This window comes from Pangasianodon hypophthalmus, chromosome 29 (genome assembly GCF_027358585.1).
Source record: "Pangasianodon hypophthalmus isolate fPanHyp1 chromosome 29, fPanHyp1.pri, whole genome shotgun sequence".
NCBI classification, from domain to species: domain Eukaryota; kingdom Metazoa; phylum Chordata; class Actinopteri; order Siluriformes; family Pangasiidae; genus Pangasianodon; species Pangasianodon hypophthalmus.
In genome coordinates this window covers 2,061,291-2,089,225 of record NC_069738.1, presented here as the reverse complement: position 1 = coordinate 2,089,225, position 27,935 = coordinate 2,061,291, and the positions used below count along the sequence as shown (strand labels likewise).

At 42.7% G+C, this 27,935-nt stretch overlaps 2 protein-coding genes across 4 annotated transcripts in view; both read left to right on the top strand.

The window, feature by feature from the left end:
- hspbp1 (HSPA (heat shock 70kDa) binding protein, cytoplasmic cochaperone 1) overlaps positions 1–9,333 on the top strand; it is a 16,398-nt gene extending 7,065 nt beyond the window's left edge. For both annotated transcript variants that reach the window (XM_034301809.2, XM_034301808.2), the window contains exons 7-8: positions 2,362–2,473; positions 8,539–9,333. In XM_034301809.2, the coding sequence (XP_034157700.1) occupies positions 2,362–2,473; positions 8,539–8,619 (193 nt within the window). In that variant the 3' untranslated portion in view covers positions 8,620–9,333. The remainder of the gene's footprint in view (positions 1–2,361; positions 2,474–8,538) is intronic.
- A 155-nt stretch (positions 9,334–9,488) lies between these two features.
- LOC113524085 (beta-1,4-mannosyl-glycoprotein 4-beta-N-acetylglucosaminyltransferase-like) lies at positions 9,489–27,921 on the top strand. Of its 2 annotated transcripts, XM_026910212.3 has the most exons (4): positions 9,489–13,653; positions 22,684–22,888; positions 24,092–25,406; positions 25,540–27,921. In XM_026910212.3, the coding sequence occupies exons 1-3, from the start codon at positions 13,493–13,495 to the stop codon at positions 25,364–25,366; spliced, it is 1,641 nt and encodes a 546-aa protein (XP_026766013.3). In that variant the 5' UTR covers positions 9,489–13,492; the 3' UTR covers positions 25,367–25,406; positions 25,540–27,921. The 2 variants fall into 2 exon arrangements, with proteins under 2 accessions (XP_026766013.3, XP_026766012.3); XM_026910211.3 differs by having other exon boundaries at positions 24,092–27,921.
- Positions 27,922–27,935: the final 14 nt, after the last annotated feature.

Genomic DNA, 27,935 nt, shown 5'->3' with positions numbered 1-27,935 from the left:
CGCTGTGAGGTGTATCACGCTGTGAGGTGTATCACGCTGAGGTGCGTCACGCTGTGAGGTGCGTCACGCTGTGAGGTGCGTCACGCTGTGAGGTGCATCACACTGAGGTGTATCACGCTGTGAGGTGTATCACACTGAGGTGTATCACGCTGTGAGGTGTGTCACGCTGTGAGGTGTGTCACGCTGTGAGGTGTGTCACGCTGTGAGGTGTATCACGCTGTGAGGTGTATCACGCTGTGAGGTGTATCACGCTGTGAGGTGTATCACACTGAGGTGCGTCACGCTGTGAGGTGTATCACACTGAGGTGTATCACGCTGTGAGGTGTATCACACTGAGGTGTATCACGCTGTGAGGTGTATCACACTGAGGTGCGTCACGCTGTGAGGTGTATCACGCTGTGAGGTGTATCACACTGAGGTGTATCACGCTGTGAGGTGTATCACACTGAGGTGTATCACGCTGTGAGGTGTATCACGCTGTGAGGTGTATCACACTGAGGTGCGTCACGCTGTGAGGTGTATCACGCTGTGAGGTGTATCACACTGAGGTGTATCACGCTGAGGTGTGTCACGCTGTGAGGTGTATCACGCTGTGAGGTGCGTCACGCTGTGAGGTGCATCACGCTGAGGTGCGTCACGCTGTGAGGTGTATCACGCTGTGAGGTGCGTCACGCTGTGAGGTGCGTCACGCTGTGAGGTGTGTCACGCTGTGAGGTGTATCACGCTGAGGTGTATCACGCTGTGAGGTGTATCACGCTGTGAGGTGTATCACGCTGTGAGGTGTATCACGCTGAGGTGTATCACGCTGTGAGGTGTATCACGCTGTGAGGTGTATCACGCTGTGAGGTGTATCACGCTGTGAGGTGCGTCACGCTGAGGTGCGTCACGCTGTGAGGTGTATCACGCTGTGAGGTGCGTCACGCTGTGAGGTGTATCACGCTGTGAGGTGTATCACGCTGTGAGGTGTGTCACACTGAGGTGTATCACGCTGTGAGGTGTATCACACTGAGGTGTATCACGCTGTGAGGTGTATCACGCTGAGGTGTATCACGCTGTGAGGTGTATCACACTGAGGTGTATCACGCTGTGAGGTGTATCACGCTGAGGTGTATCACGCTGTGAGGTGCGTCACGCTGTGAGGTGCGTCACGCTGTGAGGTGTATCACGCTGTGAGGTGCATCACGCTGTGAGGTGTATCACGCTGAGGTGCGTCACGCTGTGAGGTGCATCACGCTGAGGTGTATCACGCTGTGAGGTGTATCACACTGAGGTGTATCACGCTGTGAGGTGTATCACACTGTGAGGTGTATCACGCTGTGAGGTGTATCACGCTGTGAGGTGTATCACACTGAGGTGTATCACGCTGTGAGGTGTATCACGCTGTGAGGTGTATCACGCTGTGAGGTGTATCACGCTGTGAGGTGTATCACGCTGTGAGGTGCGTCACGCTGTGAGGTGTGTCACGCTGTGAGGTGTGTCACGCTGTGAGGTGTATCACGCTGTGAGGTGTATCACGCTGTGAGGTGTATCACGCTGTGAGGTGTATCACGCTGTGAGGTGCGTCACGCTGTGAGGTGCGTCACGCTGTGAGGTGTATCACGCTGTGAGGTGCATCACGCTGTGAGGTGTATCACGCTGAGGTGCGTCACGCTGTGAGGTGCATCACGCTGAGGTGTATCACGCTGTGAGGTGTATCACGCTGTGAGGTGTATCACGCTGTGAGGTGTATCACACTGTGAGGTGCATCACGCTGTGAGGTGTATCACGCTGTGAGGTGTATCACACTGAGGTGTATCACGCTGTGAGGTGTATCACGCTGTGAGGTGTATCACGCTGTGAGGTGTATCACGCTGTGAGGTGCGTCACGCTGTGAGGTGCGTCACGCTGTGAGGTGTATCACGCTGTGAGGTGTATCACGCTGTGAGGTGTATCACGCTGTGAGGTGTATCACGCTGTGAGGTGCGTCACGCTGTGAGGTGCGTCACGCTGTGAGGTGCGTCACGCTGTGAGGTGTATCACACTGAGGTGTGTCACGCTGTGAGGTGTGTCACGCTGTGAGGTGTATCACTTGTACTCGCCACTAACCACATCATGCAGAACTCAGAGAACTTTTTATATAATTCATAACGTGGATTTATTTCAAGAAAGTGTTTTATTTTTCTATTAAAGTGCTGAGATACTCATGAGTGTTACGTGCTTCTGCTTTACACACGAAACAACTGATTGTCAGATTATGAGGTTGTGAGGTTTTATGCTACACATTTTATGTGTGTTTCAATATGAATTCAGTTACTTGGCCTGAGAGCTTATTCTGTGTGTGTGTGTGTGTGTGTGTATGTGTGTATGTGTGTATGTGTGTAGTCTGGTAGAGGACAGTGAGCGGGGTGTGTGTGACTGTAAAGAACCCTCTCTAGGTCTGGAGGAGCTGCTGAACCAGAGGATACAGGAGCTGCAGGGTCGAGAGGAGAGCCAGGTACACTCAGCTCTTCTTTATAACTCCTTACCACTTCCTGTTTCATAACTACTGAATAGGCCTTTATCTCAGCTGACACACACACACACACACACACACACACGCACGCACGCGCACACACGCACGCGCACACACACACGTCCTCTCTCCTCCTGTTCTGAAATAATCTGTTATAAATGCAAATGTTAAAACCATATCTCTGTCTGTCTCTTTTCCATCCCTCCTCTCTCTGTCTTTCTTTCCCTCTGTCCTACTCACTCACTCTCTCCCTCTCTTTCTCTCTCTCACTCTCTCCCTCTCTTTCTCTCTATCCCCCTCTGTCCTTCTCTGTCTCACTCTCTCTCTCTCTCTCTCTCTCACGCTCTCCCCCCTGTCCTTTTTTCTCTCACTCTGTCTCCCCCATCCTTCTCTCTCCCTCTGTTCTTCTCTCTCTCTCTCTCTCTCCCCCCTCTGTCCTTCTCTCTCTCTCCCTCTGTCCTTCTCTCTCTCTCTGTCTCTCTCTCTGTCTCTCTCTGTCTCTCTCTCTCTCTCCCCCTCTGTCCTTTTTTCTCTCACTCTGTCTCCCCCATCCTTCTCTCTCCCTCTGTCCTTCTCTCTCTCTCTCTCTCTCCCCCCTCTGTCCTTCTCTCTCTCTCCCTCTGTCCTTCTCTCTCTCTCTCTCTCTCTCTGTCTCTCTCTCTCTCTCTCTCTCTCTCCCCCTCTGTCCTTTTTTCTCTCACTCTGTCTCCCCCATCCTTCTCTCTCCCTCTGTCCTTCTCTCTCTCTCTCTCTCTCTCCCCCCTCTGTCCTTCTCTCTCTCTCCCTCTGTCCTTCTCTCTCTCTCTCTCTCTCTCTGTCTCTCTCTCTCTCTCTCTCTCTCTCCCCCTCTGTCCTTTTTTCTCTCACTCTGTCTCCCCCATCCCTCTCTCCCCCTCTGTCCTCCTCTCTTTCTTTCTCTCTCTCTCTCTCTCCCTCTCTCTCTCTCTCTCCCTCTCCCTCTCTCCCTCTCTCTCTGGTGCATGCAAGGAGTTGGTGGGGGTGTATGGAGCATGTGAGAACTGTTTCTCTAAATTTCTTCCCTGTTTTCTTTATTTTTCGGTGTGTTACATTAGCATGATAAAATAACAGTAACTTAATTAGCACAGTGATTTATATAAACTGTGAACTAAAAAAAAACCTACCAAAAAGCTAGTGACTGTAGGCGAGGTGGCCAGGTTCAAAAACAACACGTCTGCATCGAGAATGAATGATACTGCTGTCGTGTTTGGAAAGGAAAAAGCACAAGTGGAGAAGTTTTTCCAATTTCACAGCTAGCTTCCGTATCCAGCCGAGTGATGATTTCAAACGTCCCAGCTTTTACGTCTAATGAGGACATAGAGTGCGAGGACCAGGAACATGAAATGAGACGTCAGGCATAAACGGCCCATTTGCCTACACAAAGCATGGGGTGAAGGAGAAGCCGGCAGCAGGGACGGAGAACACCGGGGAGGGGGCGTGGCTACTGCTCAAGCTGATGCTGATGCTGATGCTGGGACTGATGCTGGGACTGAGGAAGAACAGGCAGGAGAAAGCAGAGATCCCGATCCTGTGTGTGAAGTGAACTCAGCTGAGCTTCACTCTTCACAGCAGGAGGACAGTATCGTTGAGGAAGGTGGTAGAAGGGTCACACAGAGCGGTGAAATGATGGAGAAAAGGTGGTGGTGGTGGTGCTACGCTGATAGGAGTGCTGCAGCACTGGAGAGCAATGGTGTAGCAATAGAGAATGATGGTACAGTTGCAGAAAATGCTGCTATGAGAACACTGTGGAGAACGCTGCTGTGGTAATGAAGAGTGACGTGATGTGATGTGATGTGATGTGATGGTTGGATAACCAGGGAGGCTGGTGTGGTTACAGAGAACGCTGGTAGGACTTTAGAGAACGTTGAAGAGAGCAGTACAATGGCCTGGGAGAAGACTGGAAGTGTCCTGGAGAAAGCTGGTATGGTTGTGGAGAATATGTTCTAGAGATTGCTGATGTGGTTGTGGAGAATGTCGGAAACGTTCTGGAGATTGCTGATGTGGTTGTGGAGAATGTCGGAAACGTTCTGGAGATTGCTGACGTGGTTGTGGAGATTGCTGATGTGGTTGTGGAGAATGTTGGAAACGTTCTAGAGATTGCTGATGTGGTTGTGGAGAATGTTGGAAACGTTGTGGAGATTGCTGATGTGGTTGTGGAGAATGCTGATGTGGTTGTGGAGAATGTTGGAAATGTTCTGGAGATTGCTGATGTGGTTGTGGAGAATGCTGATGTGGTTGTGGAGAATGCTGATGTGGTTGTGGAGAATGTTGGAAATGTTCTGGAGATTGCTGATGTGGTTGTGGAGATTGCTGATGTGGTTGTGGAGATTGCTGATGTGGTTGTGGAGATTGTTGGAAACGTTGTGGAGATTGCTGATGTGGTTGTGGAGATTGCTGATGTGGTTGTGGAGATTGCTGATGTGGTTGTGGAGAATGCTGGAAATGTTCTGGAGATTGCTGATGTGGTTGTGGAGAATGCTGATGTGGTTGTGGAGAATGCTGGAAACGTTCTGGAGATTGCTGATGTGGTTGTGGAGAATGCTGATGTGGTTGTGGAGATTGCTGATGTGGTTGTGGAGAATGCTGATGTGGTTGTGGAGAATGTTGGAAATGTTCTGGAGATTGCTGATGTGGTTGTGGAGAATGTTGGAAATGTTCTGGAGAATGCTGATGTGGTTGTGGAGAATGCTGATGTGGTTGTGGAGAATGCTGATGTGGTTGTGGAGATTGCTGATGTGGTTGTGGAGATTGCTGATGTGGTTGTGGAGATTGCTGATGTGGTTGTGGAGAATGTTGGAAACGTTCTGGAGATTGCTGATGTGGTTGTGGAGATTGCTGATGTGATTGTGGAGAATGCTGATGTGGTTGTGGAGATTGCTGATGTGGTTGTGGAGATTGCTGATGTGATTGTGGAGATTGCTGATGTGGTTGTGGAGAATGTTGGAAACGTTGTGGAGAATGCTGATGTGGTTGTGGAGATTGCTGATGTGGTTGTGGAGATTGCTGATGTGATTGTGGAGATTGCTGATGTGGTTGTGGAGAATGTTGGAAACGTTGTGGAGATTGCTGATGTGGTTGTGGAGATTGTTGGAAACGTTCTGGAGATTGCTGATGTGGTTGTGGAGATTGCTGATGTGGTTGTGGAGAATGTTGGAAATGTTCTGGAGATTGCTGATGTGGTTGTGGAGATTGCTGATGTGATTGTGGAGATTGCTGATGTGGTTGTGGAGATTGCTGATGTGATTGTGGAGATTGCTGATGTGGTTGTGGAGAATGTTGGAAACGTTGTGGAGATTGCTGATGTGGTTGTGGAGATTGTTGGAAACGTTCTGGAGAATGCTGATGTGGTTGTGGAGATTGCTGATGTGGTTGTGGAGAATGTTGGAAACGTTGTGGAGATTGCTGATGTGGTTGTGGAGATTGCTGATGTGGTTGTGGAGATTGCTGATGTGGTTGTGGAGATTGCTGATGTGGGTACGGAGCCTGGTGTTGTGGTGAGGAATCGCAGTGGTGCTGCTACTGTTCCCTTGTACTCTTTAGACGAGATCAATCATTTCTTAGACGAGACTTTTGGAAAGGTCGTGGCTGTCGCTGATTTTTTATTTTTAGATAGATAGATTTTTAACATCAGTATTAAAGCTCAGAAAAAGCTGCTCCTTTAGAGAAACTGAACAGCAAAGAAGATATCGTTTGTGAAAAATGGCAACAACATTATGTAAAGAAAGAGAAGAAAAGTCGCATCACAGGGTGTCCTCTTTGTGTACAGCTGTCCTCATCTGTTCTTTCTTTCTCTTCTTATTCCTCTTTATAGAGAAGATGAAAGTAAGAACTTTGGGGGCAGAGATAAAAATATTGAACAAATTAAACAAATTAAAAAAAAAACTAAAAAAAAAAAAACCAGGAAACCTATAGTGATAGACGATGAGACAGAATGGGGGATGTGGTGCAAAGACCAACTCTCTTATAGTTATGGGTCAAAGTTTAGTGCTGAATTAACAGTTTTATTTTCAGAAAAGTTAGGAGCAAGGAGTGTTGAGCTAGAGCAGAGTCGAGTTTTAATGGTCCAAGCAGAAATCAGACGAACAGGATCTCTTTTTTGTAAATGTTTATACTTCAGGTATAGGCCATGAGCTAGTGAACCTGTTTTCTAAATGAAGAAAAGCATTAACACAACAAAGCAGTAATTGTTCTGTAGTACTGGGTGGAGATCGGAATTGTGCTACAGGTTTTTCAGTAGACAGGAATACAGAAGAACTGCACCTACAGTCCTCCATAGTCTTAGAGAGAGTTATTAAGGTATGTACACGTGATCTTTGCAGAGAAAAGAACCTGGGTGTGAAGCAATACACGTGGCTAAAACGACTAAAACAAGCTGCTAGACTATATTACAAAAAAATAGGAACAATTTTTTTAAAGTGTTTAATGTTTCCCAGTGGTTTTTCAGACCATCAGATGGTTCCAGTAGATTTTATGTTGTCTGACATTAAAGAGGCCAGATTGCACTGGCATATAAACATAAAAACTACTTCAAGATGAGGATATCTGTTTTAAGTTTACATTATTGTGAGTGGAAGGGCGAGAGTTTAACTCCTTGGTGGGGCACATGGTGGGAGGTTGGAAAAACACAAATAAAAATGTTTTGTCAGCAGTACACCACACACGCAAGAGCATTAGTAAAGGTGACCATTGAGAAGCTGGAAAGAGAGAGAGAGAGAGAGGAATGCTGGAAAATGAAGGAATTGCTAAGGATGGCAGAGGGAAGAGGAACGCTTTAGAAGTAAAGATATAGGCACCAGGTTCTTATCTTCATGAACAAGGGCCATTTATCAGAGCTTGAATCTCTAACATCAGAGACATTGATGCCCCAACCTAATACTTCTTCAATCTGGAACGGAGAACCAGAACCTCAAACTCCGATGCTGTACCTAAGGCAGGGCATTACAGCCACAACACCAGCTGAAATGAGAACGACTGTAAGGAACTTTTAGAAGGAACTGTGTACCAAGAGGATGTCACCGACCCACAATGCGGAGAGGAGATGCTGACCAAAACTAAGGAACACGCAAACACACACATTGGAGTTGGACACTGAGCCCCAGGAACCTAGCTGTTGCTGTTGCGGGGCGAGCACGGGACATTGATCAGACCTCCCGTGGAATTTTATAATAATTTCTGGCAAACTTTAGAAACAGATGTTTGAGTTTTTTAAATGATCTACTTCTAATGAGGAAATACTCAGTAGTTGCAGAAGAGCAGTTTTATCCCTTCTTCCTAAAGAAAAAGGGGGATTTTAGGGTTTGTTTAAAAAAAAAAAAAAAAAAAGACATTTTGATTTTTTTTTTTTTTAATTATTATTTTGTTATCGAATATAGTGACAGAACATAAAGACACGTTCATAAAGGGAAAGCCAACGTGCCTGGACACGCAGTAATGTTCTCTTCTACGCTACGTGATTAAACTGTAAAATCTCATATGATCTGAGGATTGTACACAGGGCTGTGGTACAATCAGACATCAGTCACAGATAAACACGTAGCCACAACGTGGCCTTTCTGTGCCAGAGAGGAAATGCTAGACCACTTATTGTTACGATCTGATAGACTAGCAGCACTGTTCAGTACGCTGAGAGATTTAATGTTCATGTCTCGTCAAATACTGACACACAAACTGTTCGTTTCGGGTCCAAAATACTCAGCTGCACAGAAAGAAATGATCTGCCTGCCTAAGTTTCTAGTAGGCCAGGCCAGGCTAGCTACCTAGCTTACACGAAAAAATAAAATGAAATGAAGTGGAACACTGAGTCCTGAAAACCCTGCTAAAGATCAGACTCAGAACTGAATGTGTGAAAATGACGCACAGACTGCAGGACTTCCGTAAGGTTTGGGGTTAAGGGGGAGGTTCATGTGCTGCTGAAAATGAATCTTTAGTTCTATTCGTTTAATTCTTAAAGGAAAAGTGTTTATAGATAATATCTGTGTTACAAAACTCTCTCTCTCTCTCTCTCTCTCTCTCTCTCTCTCTCTGATCAGGAGGAGGTGGAGTTTTGTGAGCGATTGCGAGCGGCTTGTTTCCGAGCTCAGCCTCAGGAGGATAACGCAATGGATCGCTGAGTTCCTATTGGTCGACATCGGTCACTGCCGTGCAGCGATTGGCCAGGGTGAAGGACGTCATGTATTTTTTTTTTTTTCCCGCCCTGACAGAAAAGAGACTGAGAAAAGACAAGATCTTGCTTAATTTAAAACACACACACATACACATACACACACACACTTGGAACATATTGGATTTCTTACAAAGTTTGTGTTTTTTGAGATCTGTTTATGGACACAAAGTACATAAATTTTTGTAGCCACAGTATTGAGCAGAGTGTGCAAATTGTACATTAAATCCATGCTGTTTTTCCCATTTACACACACACACACACACCGTACACACACACACACACACACACACACACACAGTGCACACTGTAAATCCAGGAAGTGAGTTCAAATGCTTAATGAGTGACTAGTTTTGCACACACATCATGGTGTTTTTATTATTCCTGTTCTCACATATTCCACATGCCTTATCATGTGTCTCCTGTCTGATTGGATTCAGGTAAAGATATTAATCACATGAGTAACTGGTTGCTGCACTGAAATCTGATCGCTCTTATCACATGACATCTCCAACTGCATCTAACTGGCCAGGTCACTTTATTTATGCATCGCGTGCTGTACGATAACCTCATGTAAACTCCAAACCACAATGCAATAAAGTAGAAAGAAAATGAAATGAAAACAACAAAGAGCGATCAAAGACAGGACAAAAAAAAAACAGAAGACTCACATGCCCTGGTGAATAAATACATTTTAAAGTTGGATTTAAAACACTTCCAGGTCCTTGCTTGTAGTTCAGGCATGTCAGAAATCCAGATTTTAACCATGATATTTGAATGTTTTTTTGTGTGTTCTGAGTGCGTAGAGTGCTTCAGACAACAAAGGAAGAGAAGAAAGCAGAATCAAAAGCGGACAGGTGAAGCACAGCGAGGAAGAAACCAAACACACCCTTGAAATGTATTTACACATGCAAACAAAATGAGGAGTGTCAAGTGACAGGTGAGGGTACGTTGAAATGGGGGAAAAGAATAAGAGAACAGCAAGCGATGAGCATGTAAGGGATTTTTCAGGAAAAACAGGCGAGGGCACATATCATGAAGGGAAAACAAAGTAGAGAGAGACAAAGAAAACAAAGGCTGATGTGATGGTGTTTGTTTGAGAATTTCTTAATGAAATGATGGTAACACAATGATGGTCCTGTTGTTCTCCCTCATTCACAGGGACTCGTACAGCAGACGCGCTACATAAACAGTAAAAAACGCGTGTAATCGTTGATATGGTGACGTTTTCTAAAGTAAGAACACATTTGTGTAACATTTATGGAAAGAGTCTCCAGTGTCAGAGGTAAAGCTGTAACTTTAAGTGTTCCGACATCTTCAGGACAGAGTTTACTCTTCTTTACGGTTTCTCTGTAACGTGATCAGCTGCTTTTTTTCCTCTTAGTAACGTGAGAGTAAAAAAGAGAAGCTGGTGAGGGAGTGACTGATTATAGCTGTTAAAGACACTGTGGTTTCTCCAAACTACATCACATACAAAACACAACTGTTCCGGCTAGAGGTGCAAATTACGGAGCGTCATTTTCCCTGCTCCAGCACACCCGAGTGACCGTTTAAACACCCGAGTGACCGTTTAAACACCTGAGTGACCGTTTAAACACCTGAGTGACCTTTTAAACACCTGAGTGACCGTTTAAACACCTGAGTCACCGTTTAAACACCTGAGTGACCTTTTAAACACCTGAGTGACCTTTTAAACACCTGAGTGACCGTTTAAACACCTGAGTGACCGTTTAAACACCTGAGTGACCTTTTAAAGACCTGAGTCACTGTTTAAACACCTGAGTGACCGTTTAAACACCCGAGTGACCGTTTAAACACCCGAGTGACCGTTTAAACACCCGAGTGACCGTTTAAACACCTGAGTGACCGTTTAAACACCTGAGTGACCTTTTAAACACCTGAGTGACCGTTTAAACACCTGAGTCACCGTTTAAACACCTGAGTGACCTTTTAAACACCTGAGTGACCTTTTAAACACCTGAGTGACCTTTTAAACACCTGAGTGACCGTTTAAACACCTGAGTGACCTTTTAAAGACCTGAGTCACTGTTTAAACACCCGAGTGACCTTTTAAAGACCTGAGTGACCGTTTAAACACCTGAGTGACCTTTTAAACACCTGAGTGACCTTTTAAACACCTGAGTGACCTTTTAAACACCTGAGTGACCGTTTAAACACCTGAGTGACCTTTTAAACACCTGAGTGACCGTTTAAACACCTGAGTGACCTTTTAAACACCTGAGTGACCGTTTAAACACCTGAGTGACCTTTTAAACACCCGAGTGACCGTTTAAACACCCGAGTGACCTTTTAAACACCCGAGTGACCGTTTAAACACCCGAGTGACCGTTTAAACACCCGAGTGACCTTTTAAACACCTGAGTGACCTTTTAAACACCTGAGTGACCGTTTAAACACCTGAGTGACCTTTTAAAGACCTGAGTCACTGTTTAAACACCCGAGTGACCTTTTAAACACCTGAGTGACCTTTTAAACACCTGAGTGACCTTTTAAACACCCGAGTGACCTTTTAAACACCCGAGTGACCGTTTAAACACCCGAGTGACCGTTTAAACACCCGAGTGACCGTTTAAACACCCGAGTGACCTTTTAAAGACCCGAGTCACCTTTTAAAGACCCGAGTGACCTTTTAAAGACCCGAGTGACCGTTTAAACACCCGAGTGACCGTTTAAACACCCGAGTCACCGTTTAAACACCCGAGTCACCGTTTAAACACCCGAGTGACCGTTTAAACACCCGAGTCACCGTTTAAACACCCGAGTCACCGTTTAAACACCCGAGTCACCGTTTAAAGACCCGAGTCACCGTTTAAAGACCCGAGTGACCGTTTAAACACCCGAGTGACCGTTTAAACACCCGAGTGACCGTTTAAACACCCGAGTGACCTTTTAAAGACCCGAGTGACCTTTTAAACACCCGAGTGACCTTTTAAAGACCCGAGTGACCGTTTAAACACCCGAGTGACCGTTTAAACACCCGAGTCACCGTTTAAACACCCGAGTCACCGTTTAAACACCCGAGTCACCGTTTAAACACCCGAGTGACCGTTTAAACACCCGAGTCACCGTTTAAACACCCGAGTGACCGTTTAAACACCCGAGTCACCGTTTAAACACCCGAGTCACCGTTTAAAGACCCGAGTGACCGTTTAAAGACCCGAGTGACCTTTTAAACACCCGAGTGACCTTTTAAACACCCGAGTGACCGTTTAAACACCCGAGTGACCTTTTAAAGACCCGAGTGACCGTTTAAACACCCGAGTGACCGTTTAAACACCCGAGTGACCGTTTAAACACCCGAGTGACCTTTTAAACACCCGAGTCACAGTTTAAACACCCGAGTCACAGTTTAAACACCCGAGTGACCGTTTAAACACCCGAGTGACCTTTTAAACACCCGAGTCACCGTTTAAACACCCGAGTGACCGTTTAAACACCCGAGTGACCGTTTAAACACCCGAGTGACCGTTTAAACACCCGAGTCACAGTTTAAACACCCGAGTCACAGTTTAAACACCCGAGTGACCGTTTAAACACCCGAGTGACCGTTTAAACACCCGAGTGACCGTTTAAACACCCGGGTGACCGTTTAAACACCCGGGTGACCTTTTAAAGACCCGAGTGACTGTTTAAACACCCGAGTGACTGTTTAAACACCCGAGTGACCTTTTAAAGACCCGAGTGACCGTTTAAACACCCGAGTGACCGTTTAAACACCCGAGTGACCGTTTAAACACCCGGGTGACCGTTTAAACACCCGGGTGACCTTTTAAAGACCCGAGTGACTGTTTAAACACCCGAGTGACTGTTTAAACACCCGAGTGACCTTTTAAAGACCCGAGTGACCGTTTAAACACCTGAGTGACCGTTTAAACACCTAAATCACAGTTTAAACACCCGAGTCACAGTTTAAACACCTAAATCACAGTTTAAACACCGAGTGACCGTCTAAACACCCGAGTCACAGTCTAAACACCCGAGTCACCGTTTAAACACTTGACAGGATGAAACACTAGACTGTACAATGCTGCACTCCTCCAGGATTGTACGATTTAAAGACTTTATTGTCTTGAATTATTGAAGACAATATTAATATAATTACTGAATCTGAACTTTCTGAACTCAGGACTGAGTTCTGTAGTTATTTTTTCTTAAGTGAAGCTGAGCTGCAGATTCTTACATCAACAGATCTGTTCCATTATGGAAATCTGACACTGGAGTTCTTGTGCAACTCTGAAGGTGTCTTTCGCAGGTGGATGCTGTGTTTTTCTGAAGAGACGTCTTTTTTTCTTTAGTTTTTATTTTTTAATAAAATTGGAACATCTGACACCTAAAGACCTAAACTTTAAGGTGTTTACAAGCTTACACACTTACCTTTATTAAACTACCAAGATAATAAAAATAATAAATGAAAATAATTTGGTAATTAGATATGCTTGACATCTTCTCTGAGACACAGGCCACGCCTCCTTCACTGTACTGAAACACACAGGCCACGCCTCCTTCATTGTAACTGACACACAGGCCACACCTCCTTCATTGTAACTGACACACACACAGGCCACGCCTCCTTCACTGTAACTGACACACACACAGGCCACGCCTCTTTCACACAGACAGACTTTCTTTCTCTTTCTTTGTGCAGTGCCGGAACCCACTTACACAAGTCTGTATTTAGTAAATTATCAAAAATAAATTTGAAGACAGAATTGGAAAAGGTTACAACTTCGGCACACAAGGTGTGTGTGTGTGTGTGTGTGTGTCTGTGTGAGAATGAGAGACAGACGGAAAGAAGAGGAAGTATGAGCTTTGTCTCCACCCCACTGCTCTCTCTCTCTCTCTCTCTCTCTCTCTCTCGCATGCCCGACGCTAGTGCAGTGTGTCAGTGTGTGTTATGTTGCGCTGCAGGTGATGTGGACGGTGAGACAGGTGACATGGCAAGGCTGCTCACACACCTGGCCAGGTAGGAAACAGAGAGAGGACAGTTTCACTACTTTTACTCTGTGTCCCTCTGTCTGTGTGATCGGTGTGTAACTTCAGTGCTGAGTGTTTGTGGGTGTGTGTGTTTGTGTGGGTGTGTGTAAAAACAACTAATTCTACATGAAATACAGTGCATTACTGTGCAAAGTGATTACTGACAGCTTCCTGTCTTTCTCTTACAAAGTTTCACAAAGTTCACTTCAGCTCGAGATCACTCTGTACAGTCAGGTGCAAAAGTAAAAAAAAATACAAGAAGTTAAAAATGAACCGTGGCTCTATCCTGCAACAAGTGTGTGAGGTCTCCGTGTGTGTATTCTAATGGAGAGGTCAAGAAAAGCGTGTGTGTGTGTGTGAACAATAGAGAGAGAGAGTGGGTGCGATGTGGGGAAGAACATTCCTGAAATAATGCAAAATCTGTTAAGAGGTTGTGAAAGATGTCAGAGGTAAAGTTATAGTTATTTGAGAAAATTTATACTACACTCAGAAAGGGGGCACAAACTTTCAATCGAATATCATTTACACTATTTGACTGTTTTTTGTTACTGTGAGTGTGAGCGCTGCTACGAAGCTCGTCTCGAATCCACCGACAGAAGGACTGCAGATTCAGGGGATCGCTACGCATACGGTAGCGGCGATGACAAAATATACACAAACAAATCTTCTTATTACCTCAAGCTTACTTTGTGTCTATGAGAGCTTGTTTTCTGCACGAGCAGATTTCCAGATCACGCTGATGGCGTAAGCAGAACGTAGTCATTTCTTTAACCGCAGGATCTTTATCGTATAATCTGACATGGAGAACACACGCTAGCGCAGAGTCTGTTATAGAATTCAGCCAAGATTTTATTGGAGTCTCATACAATATGATGAAGAATAATCTTAAAAGAGCACTGAAATGAAATAAAAGATGGATTAAGGTGTTCTCTAAAATAGATCGAAATCCAATCTGAGATGCATTTTAGTCGCATTTACCCAAATCTCTCCAAACCACACTGGAGTACATCAGGGTAACTACAACCACGTTACTCTGGAGATCATTTTGTGAAAGGCTATCCATAAAACACCTTTTGTGTAATTGCTCAGAGAAGCACCGATCCAAAAACTTCTGACAAAAATTCCCCCGTTTGCATTTTTTATTGTGGCCTCTAGGCCTGTAATAAAACTCTCCCATGCAGCCGGTTAAACAAACACGGCCCGAGCAAAGTGCACACGCTATTACTGTGTCATCAGAGAAAGTAGGCGGAGACGAATGGAAGTGCAGTTTGTATTTAATGAAGCGCTAGCAGACAAATCCAATTTGTTATGCAAAGTTGAAAACGGAGAACAGCCAATGATCAGGCAATCAACAAACAGCATAAACAGGGCAAGTCCAAAAATACAAAAACCAGGAAGCAATTGGGATCATAACCGGAATAACAGTCACGGAATCGAAGGCTTCGTAAGTCAGATGTGTACTCTGAGTGTTACCTCGCAGCTAGGCACGCTCCAAAGTCTGTTTATAAAGGATGTGCATGTGATTGGCAACAGATGAGTGCAATCAGAAGTCTGGTGATTGAATGCGTAAGAGTTCGTGAGTTATGAGAAGTGTAGTCCATGGCGCCCATGTCTGTAGGCCATAGTGCATTCTGGGAAACTGAGTTCACTATCAGAGTTGGCCTGACAGAGATCCCTCCATTAAGATTTCTATTAAAATAAGATAAAATTCATGATATTGCGGCATGTTTGAATATAAAACGAGGCTTTAAACCTTCTGTAGCTGTCACTCTAATGGCCACTTTAATCAGCCTGTAGGATTGTGATAATTAATCTGCAGTTTAATTTACTTAAGACACAATGCAGGAGATGTACAATAAATCAATACATTTTTTAAAAACACTTCTACCTCCACTGTCATTAATGAAAGTGTGTGTGGATATGCTTAATAAAAATGCTTTCGAAACAAATCCATTGCACAAGATATTTTCTTTCCTGTTTGATTCCTGATCCACAGCATTTTTCAGAAGAAAGTCACAACCATTCCTCTGTGTTAAACTCTGTGTTTAAACAGTGTCCAGTGAGTATGAGGAAGTAAACAAAGAAAAAACACACAATATTATTTTCAATGATCTTTCACAAGATTGTGTGTGTAACACCACTGAAAATGAAAAACACAGGAAGTCAAGTGGGTGCTGAAGTTTGAGAGCTGCACATTACACCATTACACATTCCTACATTTTGTAGGAACAGAAACGGACTTTGTTGGGATTTTAGGTCATGAATCTCCACAAAATAGATCAGAATACAGAAGTAGTAGGAAAATCAATATAGTTTACAAAATGATTAACAAAATAAAATAACTAAATGTTGTGATTTTGCATAAGTATTCTCCCCTGTTCAATTCAATTTAATTTTATTTGTATAGCGCTTTAACAATGGACATTGTCACAAAGCAGCTTTACAGAAATATATACACCGATCAGCCATAACATTATGACCACTGACAGGTGAAGTGAATAATATTGATTATCTTGTTACAATAGCACCTGTCAAGGGTTGAGATATATTAGGCAGCAAGTGACCAGTCGGTTCTCGAAGTTGATGTGTTAGAAGCAGGAAAAATGGGCAAGCGTAAGGATTAGAGAGACTTTGACAACGGATAAATTGCGATGGCTAGACGACTGGGTCAGAGCTTCTTTAAAATGTCAGGCCTTGTGGGGTGTTCCCGGTATGCAGTGGTTAGTACCTACCAAAAGTCGTCCAAGGAAGGACAACCGGTGAACTAGCGACAGGGTCATGGACGCCCAAGGCTCACTGATACACATGGGGAGTGAAGGTCCATCTGGTCCAATTCCACAGAAGAGCTACTGTAGCACAAATTGCTGAAAAGTTAAAGCTGGCTCTGATAGAAAGGTGTCAGAACACACAGTGCAGTGCAGCTTGCTGCGTATGGGGCTGTGTAGCCACAGACCTGTCAGAGAGCCCATGCTGACCCTGTCCACTGCCGAAAGCTCCTACGATGGACAGGTGAGCATCAGAACTGGACCATGGAGCAATGGAAGAAGGTGGCCTGGTCCGATAAATCACATTTTCTTTTACATCATGTGGACAGCCGGGTGCGTGTGCACCGTTTACCCGGGAAGAGATGGCACCAGCATGCACTATGGGAAGAAGGCAAGCTGGCGGAGGCAGTGTGATGCTCTGGGCAATGTTCTGCTGGGAAACTTTGGGTCCTGGCCTTCATGTGGATGCTATTTTTACACGTACCACCTGCCTAAACGTTGTTGCAGACCAGGTTACACCCCTTCATGGTAACGGTATTCCCTAATGGCAGTGGCCTCTTTCGGCAGGATAATGCGCCCTGCCACACTGTTCGAGGAACATGACAAAGAGTTCAAGGTGTTGACTTGGCCTCCAAATTCCCCAGATCTCAATCCAATCGAACATCTGTGGGGTGTGCTGGCCATCAAGTCCGATCCACGGAGGCCCCACCTCGCAACTTACAGGACTTAAAGGATCTGCTGTTAACGTCTTTGTGCCAGAAACCACAGCACACCTTCAGGGATCTTGTGAAGTCCATGCCTTGATGGGTCAGGGCTGTTTTGGCAGCAAAAGGGGGACCAACACAATATTAGGCAGGTGGTCATAATCTTATCACTGATCGGTGTATATTCAGGATATAAATTTTAACTGAGGCAACAGTTGTTGCTCTTTCAGCTGCTTCTGTTAGCCACAGTGGATCATTGGTCCACTATTTGATTTGGCACAGTTTTTACACCAGATGCCCTTCCTAAAGCAACCCTCCCCAATTTTATCCGGGCTTGGGACCAGCACTGAGAGCGCACTGTTCTCTGGGCGGGAATTGAACCCAGGCTGCAGTGGTAACAGCACTGTGGCCTAAACACTAATCTTCCAGGGACCCTAAGCCAGAGGTGACAGTGGTGAGGGAAAAACTCCCTGAGACTTCATGAGGAAGAAACCTTGCGAGGAACCAGACTCAAAAGGGAACCCATCCTCATCTGGGTGAGACCTGATAGCGCGATTATAAATCATTCCCTTCTGTAACTGTATACTTCGTGGTCAAAAAGTGCAATTGTGTAACCAGGTGAATTAATTATAGTTTTCACATTAAGTCAATTTTATTGAAGTTTGTTGAGACTTCAGTGCAAAACCAGTGCAGAGCACACTAACCCCTGCTGGTTGGTATGAAACCCTTAAATTAGTTCTGGAGCAATCAGACAGCATCAGAAGTCGTGTAGAACCCAGAATTTGTTTCCTAAACAAACCGCATCAAGAAGCCCATGGAGCAATTCAAACAGGACTGGGACAAAGTTCTCGATCAGGGTTTGGCAATAAAATGTCACTGCACATGTGTCACATCTATGCATTTATTACAGATGATTAGAACACCATTAAATAACAAAACCCTGGTGTGCACATACACTGCGCTTTTTAATTGATGTTTCTGAGGACAGAGATCAGAAATACGCCTGTGTTTGAACACACAATGTCAATATCACACGATGTGGCTGTGCTTTGGTAAGACCTTTTCAGGGAGTTTGATGATTTTATCACCAACAGGAAGTAAAAGCAGCCATGAGGACCCGATGCCTCATACATCACTGTGTAACAGCAAACTGAGAACACAAGCTGCTAGTTACACAATTATCAACTAAAATAAATGCTTGAAAAAAAGTAAATAAACACTGAATGTGCTGCTGTTAAAGTTAAATACTGAGTGATGAAGCGGAGTTACTGTTACCACAGTGTTATTTTCCTATAGTAGCACTTCTTCAAGTGTTTTATTCAAATCAAGTCAAGTGAGTTTTTATTGTCATTCCTCTATACCTTGGAACGAAATGTCGTTTCTTCAGGACCATGGTGCAACACAGAACAGTGCGCAAGACGCAAGTTAAACAAGAACCAGAGAAAGAATATCTTCAGTCAGATATTAGAAAGCTGAACATCTCAGTTGAAGACATCGTACGTGACAGAAGTACAAAAAGTGTAGGACATTCAAATGACAAATATGCAAATGACTAGAGTTCGTCTGAGAGGACGAGTGAGACAAAAAGAAGTAAACTCGAGCTGTTGCACAGATTTTACAGCAGGGAATAAAGTAAATGTTTCAGTGTGTTGTTAGTTCACTCGCTTGCCTCTGGGGGTCTTTTTTACAATTAAAGTGTAGCTGATATTATTGCTTGTTCATGTTTATACAACATTTATAGTCATATCAGGTGTAAGGATGTGGCCTCTCTCTCTCTCTCTCTCTCTCTCTCTCTTTCTTTGCAGGTCTGTTTCATAGTTTTGTATTCTAGTGTTTGATTATCTGACTTGATTGACTTGATTTCAAGCCCAACTTGTTTTTTTTTTTCCTTTGTTGTGTTTTGTTTTTTTTTTCAAACCAACTTTAACCTCCTAAACTCTAAGAAACCCACTAGTTCAACCTCTCCACCTCTCACTCTAATCCCAGAGGAAAATTTCTTTGCTTAAAAGTTTTTCTTTGTTATTTCAGGATATTTAATAGTGATTTCATCATTAGGTATCGACATTGACACAAACGTTTCTCCTAAACCTCCTCATTTCCTTATGAGAAACTGAATGAGACAGAAAAAAGAACACACACCTGGAAAGTTGATAATTAACGTGTAACAAAAACTTTTCTGTCTGTTAAATTATTGCTTCAAGTTAGTTTTCAAGTGTTGGCTGAAGAGTTACAGTAAAAAGAAGTTAAAATAGTTTTTAATTAAAATGAAATTGAAATCTCTTGCCCAAATACAATTTGAAATTCTTGATAAAAATGTATTTCTAACATGTCAGTATAACGTTCCTGGATTAAAACTTGTTCATATAAAAACATAAATAATGTGGAAAATATACGTATAAGTAGAGCTGAGTAAGTAGCATACTCAAACACTTTTATACTCACATTTTCTACTTCTAAAAAAATTCAAATAGTTTCGAGTGTAGAATACTTGCCACCTAGTGTACTTTTCCTTTAGGTATTTCCTTCAAATGTGAGATTACTGCTGTGTTCTGTCTGCGGACAAAAAGCTGAGAAACAGCAGACTTAAACAGATGCCTTTTATTTCTATCTGACAGTAAACTAATTCTGTTTCTATGGAAACTATGGAGATAATAAGGAGATCTCTTTCTAGTCTTATACTCCTATGGGATTAGTGTTGGTTTCTTATTATTTCATAATAAACTTCAGGGATTAAACTGTAAATGAGACCAAAGCTTGAGACTAAAAGTGGCTTTTACTATAAGTTAGTGATATAGCATTACACAATCATTAAGTGAGTGATAAAACCTCATGAGCTAGCTGTCACAGGCTAACAACCAGCTAAGGTTTAAAAAAAAAAATCCAAACTGGCTACCATTAGCACAAGGCTTTTATAACTATGCTAGATGGCAAAGTTTCAACACGCAAACAGACAAAGCAATGAGATAATACGGTTAGCATAACATCATAAAAATAGTGGACAAAAGCAACGATCTTCAGATGGAACCAGCTTCTATATCCTTTAAAATTAACGATTGATAAAATTCTCCCAGTGAAGATAATTCAGCTCGGGTCCTTTTGGACAGTGCTCCATGCTGAAGGAGCGGCATATTAAAAATCATTTTTTGTCCAGTTCTGCCCTGACATGGAAACTGAGGAAACAAAGGAAACTTGTTTTCAGAGTGTAGGACATAATGACTGTGTGTATTTAAATGATGAATAAAGATAGGAGGGAACCGGTCTTAGTAGAGGTTTGTAAATACAAGTGAGCCGGTGTGTCTGTTTACGCCCGTATCGTGACGTTCAGTGAACTCTACAGTAGAGTGATTAAAGTGGTGTGTAGAGTATTTACAGTCAGTAATCTACCCTGCGTACACAGACACCAGGCAGAGGCAGTCATGTACACATACACAAGATCAGCGTCGTCTAAGACAGGCCAAAAGAGAAAACAGGATTGATTCCTATAAAGGAAACCTAATTTCACCTTCGCTTTAGTCATTTCACATCGAGATGTACATGACCATTTGTGAATATGAATATGAATATGAATACCCAGATACTTATAGCAAGCACTTATATAAACTAATACCGCAAAATTAAAACTGTTGTAGAGTTGGATAAAAGAGGATTATGCTGTATATAAAGTTTGTTTTTACATTTTTACACTGGCTTTTGTGGTAAAAGTAGGAAAGTCTAGGAATGAAAACGTCATCTAGGCTACGGTGAGCTAGCGTCCAACCAGTGCTAAGCGCTGACAAAAGCATTTAGTGGCTAAAAAAAATATTTGGATGACAAAGAAACAAATACAACCTGAGTCTGATTAGCACAATGCTAACTATGCCTGGTAGCTGCATATTTTTTAGCATTGTTATAGCGTTGGATAAATGATGAAAATAGCCCAAAAAAAGAAAAAGACAAGAGGGAAAAAAATCTTTTTCACTGTATCACAGACTTTTCATTGTTCTGTGTTTGACAACACACCCTTTACAATGATTAGTTGTTTGAGTGTGTACCTAGTGTGTGTGTGTGTGTGTGAGAGAGAGAGAAAGAGAGAGAGAGAGAGAGAGAGAGAGAGAGAGAGAGAGGAGAGAGCTTTTGTATGTACTGAGACATTTGAGAATTAGCAGTGTGTAGGACCTGAAGAAGAAAAGCGTCATTGTAGCCAATGCCTAAATACGCACGCATACACACACACACACACACACACACACACACACACACACACACACTCACAGACACACACACTGGGAAAATTAAATCTTGTCCATTACTCTAGGTGATTGTTCTGTTAGTTAGAAATATATTATTAATGACTTTCACAATAAATTCATTCATGCTTTTTTATAGTCATACTTTTTTTTTTATCAGTTTATAGTTACATTTAATGTCCACAAAAAACAAGTTAGTTCTCGCTTACGTTATAGCAGCTATAAACAGTCGTTCCCTCACCAGCCTCTCTCTTTTTTCACTTTCTTGAATTTAATAAGACAAAAAACACAGCTTGTCATGTTACTGACTGTATTATTTAGGTCAGGTTGTAATTAAATAAACACAAAAGAAAACAAAGGGATTGCACAATTTTGTACTCCACTGTACATTATTCCAATCATATGAGCTGATTTTAAGTGTGTTATAGCAGAAGTTACGCTAAAAAGATCAGAGTAGAGCTCCAGCGCTTAGATATAGCAACATTAGCAATCAACCCATTATATCATTAAGAAGTGCCTCGGAATGGGCAAGAGAGCAAAACTGGCTCTCCCCTGTCAATCACAGTGGCACTAGCCAATCATGGGCATCTGTGAGCTCATGCATGAGGAAGAGGGCAGATAGCTCTTTCCTCTGAGTGTGTTACATCGCCCCGTGATGCAGCAGGAGCAGCAGTTTGAAAAGATGCATTTGGCTGGCTTCACCTGTCCTGGAGGAAGCTCATGCTAGCCTTCACCCTGCCGGGCTGGTATCTGTCAGAGGCCTAACTGGTGGGTGGGAATTGGCCAAGAATAAATTAGGGAGACACTCAGTGGGAAAAAATGGTGCCTCAGAATAGTTCATCAAGGCATCAGGAGCAGAGAAGTGGTATTCCCAATCTAGTCACATTTGTTCCCATGGCTATAAAACACACAGGCGTCCTGTTTTCTTTCCTGGTCATGAAAGAACCTGATGTGTGTTAATGGGGAAATTGGATTAGAGGCTAAACAGTGTTACTGTGGTAATGTCAGAATGCGGTGGTGTGAGACGAGTGCAGCGGTGTGAGACAATGTCATACTGCAGGGCAAAGTTTCATTCGATTATCGGCCTGAGTGAGAGCTTGGTGTCCAGTAACCGGCACGAACAGGAAGAAATAGCGAGCTGAAAACTCTGTAAAACTCTGCTCGGGAGAGATGTGTGTGGTGGTGGTTTGGATTTTTGGTGGTTTTTTTTGAAGTTTTCACATGTTTTACAGGCAACATACATGATAAAGAGGTAGGAAGTGTACAGTCTAATGTCTTGTTTGTGGTTTCTCTCTCTCTCTCTCTCTCTCTCTCTTTCTCTCAGGATGAAAATCAGAAGGCAGCGGCACTTACTGCTCTGCACAGTCGGCGCTTGTTTGCTCTATCTATTGTACTGCTATAAAACTCTCCATCAGGAAGCTCTGCTGCAGAGACTGTCCTCTTACCAATTACGACTAGTGGGATTCAGCGGTTTAATCTGGCGAGACTCACTGACTAAATCCCAACACTCTGACACGTATAAGCAGAAGGTAATAAGGCTGCAGACAAATCATAGGAAGGCAAACATTGGGTTTGCTGTAAGTAAAAGGTATATTTACCTTTACAGAATCAGAACAACCATGCACTGCTCAAAACTCTCAGAAATACAGGAGCTACACTGTCCTTTTCATTGTTGCTGGTCAGGTACCATCAAAGGTATACCTTTGTATCTATAGTATACTTCATTTACCTTTAAAAATAATTTAAGGTACATGCACCTTACCTGGTAAAAGATAATTACTAAAGGAACAAAAGGTGTAGTTTTGATGGTACCACCCTAGCATCAAGGGAAGTAGTTTGGTAGTACAGTAGTACAGTGTATAAAGGGTTCTTAGCCTCCTAAAAGTATTCTACTTGTAACCCTTCCTGATAGGGAAACCCTATTCTAGATACAACAAATACCCCTGAAGGACAACTGAAGAACAACTGAAGAAATCTGCCCACAGTACGTAATTATTTTGAATATGACCAAATTTACTTTCTGCATTTTTTTTTAGATGTGTTAAAAACCGTCCACTTAAAGGCAAATCATACTCATAAATCATAAAACATCCACAGTTACAATAAAAGGAGTTCATTTTATTAAAATAAAGGGAGTAAATGCTAAAGTTACTTGTGTTGTTTTCTTATCATTATTTTCTGCACTCCAAAATCAGGTGGTCAAAAAACTGTTTTCTCTTCCTCTGATTTTCTAACATTAAAACAGTTGAAAAGGCATCTTTCATCTAAAGTTATTGTCCTTTTACCACAAAAAGATTATGTGTCGAGGATTTTTTCAGATGATGGAGATGTGTAGCTATTCGTGGGAGAAATGGAGCTTTCTCTGTTTGGCCTGTTTATCCATTAATACCTGGGGCTTCTGTATAATACTGTTGTATCACAGTGCTTTTTATGGGTAAAATGATTGTAGGTGGACTCCAGATTGCTAAATTTTGAAAAATTATCACCAACTCTCATGGTTGTCATTACTGTAGGTGATTTCTTATGTAGGGATGTGGCTTTTATAGCCATTTCACAGTGTATTATAATTGTCCATTAGCGTGACTAGACATGTAAATTGATCTTGAAGGTGAACTCCTGAAGCACCTCGGAAGAGTGGTAAAATATCTGTAGAATTGTCACCTGGACTTTCTGCTACTAGACATTTAAAGAATTTGGATATTCATAGATGTTGGTTTTGCATATTCTTGCAGGGCACAGTAGAAGAAGATTTGCTCCTGCTAAATCCCTCGGGTCCACACGGGGAACTTCAGAAACAATTGCACGTTCTGCAGGATGATCCCACATCCTACTTCATCCACACTGAGAGGGGAGTGCCGTGCTTCACTGAAGGGACAGAAATGGAATCATTTATGGAAGGTGCCATAAAAAATAATAAAATTCCTCAAGATCACCCAGTCATATCGGCAAGGAAGGCGTCAAGTTGCGTTTGCCGCCAAGGTTGGCACGGCCCTAACTGCGGCGTTCCAACAGTGGTGCAACACTCAAATCTTCCCACCAAATCACGCCTGAAGCCCAGGAAGGTTCCACGTCGAATCATAAATGCAATCAACATCAATCACGAGTTTGACATGCTGCATGTGAGATTTCATGAACTAGCAGATACCGTGGATCTCTTTCTGGTGTGCGAGTCCAACTACACTGCATATGGTGAGCCCAAACGCCTGAGCTTCCTTCGACTCCTCCTCAACGGAACTTTTGATTATGTGAAGCACAAAATCCTCTACGTCTTCCTGGACCATTTCCCCAAAGATGGCCGCGCCAACGGCTGGATCGCTGACGATTACCTGCGCACCTTCTTGTCCAAAAATGGATTGCTAAGGGTTCGGGATCTGAGACATGATGACGTGTTCCTTCTGGACGATGCAGATGAGATTCCTCTTCGGGAAGGAATTCTTTTCCTCAAATTCTATGATGGTTGGACGGAACCATTTGGGATTCACATGCGGAAGTCCTTGTATGGATTTTACTGGAGGCAGCCGGGAACGCTGGACATTTTATCCGGTTGCACCATAGGCATGCTTCATACGGTCTATAGAGGGGACGGGATTCTGCTACGACGACGGAATTATTACACCATGTCAGGTTTCCGGGAGTACGAAAACAAGTCAGGACAGGCTCTAATGCCGTGGTCCATTGGAAGCCCAGTTCACTACGCAGGATGGCATTGTTCATGGTGCTTCACACCAGATGGAATTTATTATAAACTGATTTCTGCACAAAATGGAGATTTTCCTCGCTGGGGGGACTATGAGGAGAAGCGGAAACTGGGTTACATCAGGGAGTTAATACGAACTGGTGGCTGGTTTGATGGGACAGCATCAAGCTATCCTCTAGCAAACCCTAAAGAGCACATGTTTGCTCCCAAATATCTGCTGAATAATTATAACAAGTATCGCTATTTGCTAGAGAATCCATATGCTAAAGGATTAAAATGGGCAGGAAAGCGTGACATAATGTCTGTCTGATGGCTGGAATACCCCAAAATGTTAATTCATCTTTGGTCAAGTAAGTGAACCCTGCAAGGGCATTTTATCTTGTATTGTCAATGTTGGGACTTTGATGATTTATTTAGCAGAAATTATTACTGAAACACTGATCCCAAAATGGTAACATAATATTTTTTATTTTTTATTTTTAGTAAATGAAGGCTAGTAGGAGTCATCATGTTGGAAGACTCCAGCACTGGATTTTAACTTGAGCATACAAAAAAAAAAACACTTCCAATATCCCAGCTATGGAGATGCAGCTCTTATAGTTGGGAGTGTCAGTATTTGCCAGATAGCTAATAAATATATACAGTTCTTCCACTATTATGAAAGCAATACACACAGGAAGTGAGAAAAAGGTCTTGAGATTGAATCTCATATCAGGACTAACTTTACTGTACCAAGAATTGCTGTCTAAGGTTTTCTTTATGTAATGTATTGCCTTCCATATGCAGACAATATACTGCTGCATGTAAGCTCTCCAGCATATATAAATGTTTTAGTCTAACTTTATGTTCGTTCTTTATTTTGTAAAATATTCTGCATGAGCCATAAAATGGTTCCAATGCAGAATGACTCAGAAGGCGCTTTGACCTAATGAAGAAGAATAACATTACATCAGTGCCACTGCCCTGGTCTCTTGTTAATAATGAGATAATTAGTTATCTGCCTTGTGTTAATTAATAACCTGGTCATTAACTTTGGTCATATTAACCTGGTGATGGATAACCAGCTAATCAGCTAGCCTCCTAGCATAAACAACTGGATATTAGTTAATTAACGTCTTCCTTTGTGTATCAATAACCAGACAGTTAACTGCTCAGGGTTACTAAAAAGTTATTTAGCCTGCAGCCATTTACTAATAACCAAATAAATTGCTTGTTAATGACTAAATAGCCTGCTAAAGTAATACAATTCTCTCCTATGTTAATATCCAAATGACAAAGCTATTAATTAACCAGGTGAGTAGCTAGTTACCTTTATCTAAGAAAGTGGTTAGTCACCTTTAGCCAGGTGAATATTTAGTTACCTTTATCTAAGCAAGTGGCTAGTGGCCTTTAACCAAACAAGTGTCTAATGGCCTTTAACCAGGTGAGTAGCTAGTTACATTTAACTAAGCAAGTGTCTAGTTTACATTTAACCAGGTTAATGACTAATTTCTTTAACCAGGTGAGTAACTAGTAGCCTTTAACCAGGTTAGTGGCTAGTTGCCTTTATCCCAGCAAGTGTCTGGTGGCCTTTATACAGGTGAGTGTTTACTTTCCTTTAACCAGGTGAGTAGTTAGCTGTCTTTATCCAGGTGAGTAGCTAGTTGCCTTTATCCAAGCAGATGGGTAGTGGCCTTTACTCAGGCGAGTGGCGAGACGCCAGGCAGTCAGGAGGTGACTTCCTCCTCACCTTTGTCCAAACAAAGGCTACTGCAGTGCGAGAAAACACCCGAGCCTTTTTCACAGAGAGAGCAGCAGAAACAGGATCCTACCCTTTCTCTGGGTTTTGTCTCTAAGACAACCGTCCCACTGGAAAATGTCACTGGGACAACAGTCATCACAGACATTCTGTCCTTTCCACACTGATCTTTTGTTTGTTCATGGTCTTTATCAACAGAAATAAACAAACAATTTAACAATGTAAAGCACTTTGTCATAAAAACAAGGAGGAGTCATGGAGCGGAATACCAACACACTCAGCATACCCAGAGGACAGAGACTTTTTATCTGTGTGTGTGTGTAAAAGAATTTTAGGAAGGAAAAATATCCTGAATGTAGAACCAATTCTCTTTTTTTTACATTAAGTCTATATCTGCTGATCGTTTATTTCTAGATAGAGGTGAAACTGCCAGTGCAACAGGACAATCCAAGACATTAATAATGGCTTGAATCCTGACCTCACACTCACTCAGAGGGATCTGAACACTTGAAAGTGGCGTAATTAAAGCTAAAAGCCCTGATTGTTTTTAACTTCACTCTAATCACCCAGAATGCTAGTCGTGGGTTGCTAGTAGGCGTTCCTGTTTCTATGTTACTGCTGTTTGCCGTGGTTTTATTGTAAGCACCTAGCCTAGCAGCTAGCTAGTGTATGAAGCACGCACACATATTTAACAAATGAAAACACTTTTATTGTAATTAATAGTAATGTTTATAGCTGCATCACAGATTAGCATGTTCAATTTTACATCATAAGCTGATCTTTGGAAAGCTTTAATAAAGAACAGTGAGATAACAGCTAAATGATCCTTGTTTTAATCATTTAAAACAGTCGCAGTGTATTAGTTGCAGAATAAACCACTCAGTAACTACGCTAGCTCGCTAACGCTGTCTTTAGCCTTTTGTGTTTACGCTATCGAGCGGATCAGTTCGTTTTTTTTTTTTTTCCACCTCATTAATGTGAGCTACTGTTAATTTTGGTACGATGCTGGATGTCATTTATTTACAGTGGATATGGATAAGAATGTATGATTTTGATTCTTTGATAAATTATTTCTTTGATAAATTATTTTTTATAAAATCATTAAAAAAAATCATAAAGTAATTGTGCGTGTACTTTTTTT

What these genes read in the sequence shown, in the direction of transcription:
- LOC113524085 (XM_026910212.3), top strand. Translation starts at nt 13,493, where the DNA reads ATGAGCTTTGTCTCCACCCCACTGCTCTCTCTCTCTCTCTCTCTCTCT. An exon ending in CTGCTCACACACCTGGCCAG is followed by an intron (nt 13,654 to 22,683) that starts GTAGGAAACAGA and finishes TCTTTCTCTCAG; the next exon opens with GATGAAAATCAGAAGGCAGC. An exon ending in CTGACACGTATAAGCAGAAG is followed by an intron (nt 22,889 to 24,091) that starts GTAATAAGGCTG and finishes ATATTCTTGCAG; the next exon opens with GGCACAGTAGAAGAAGATTT.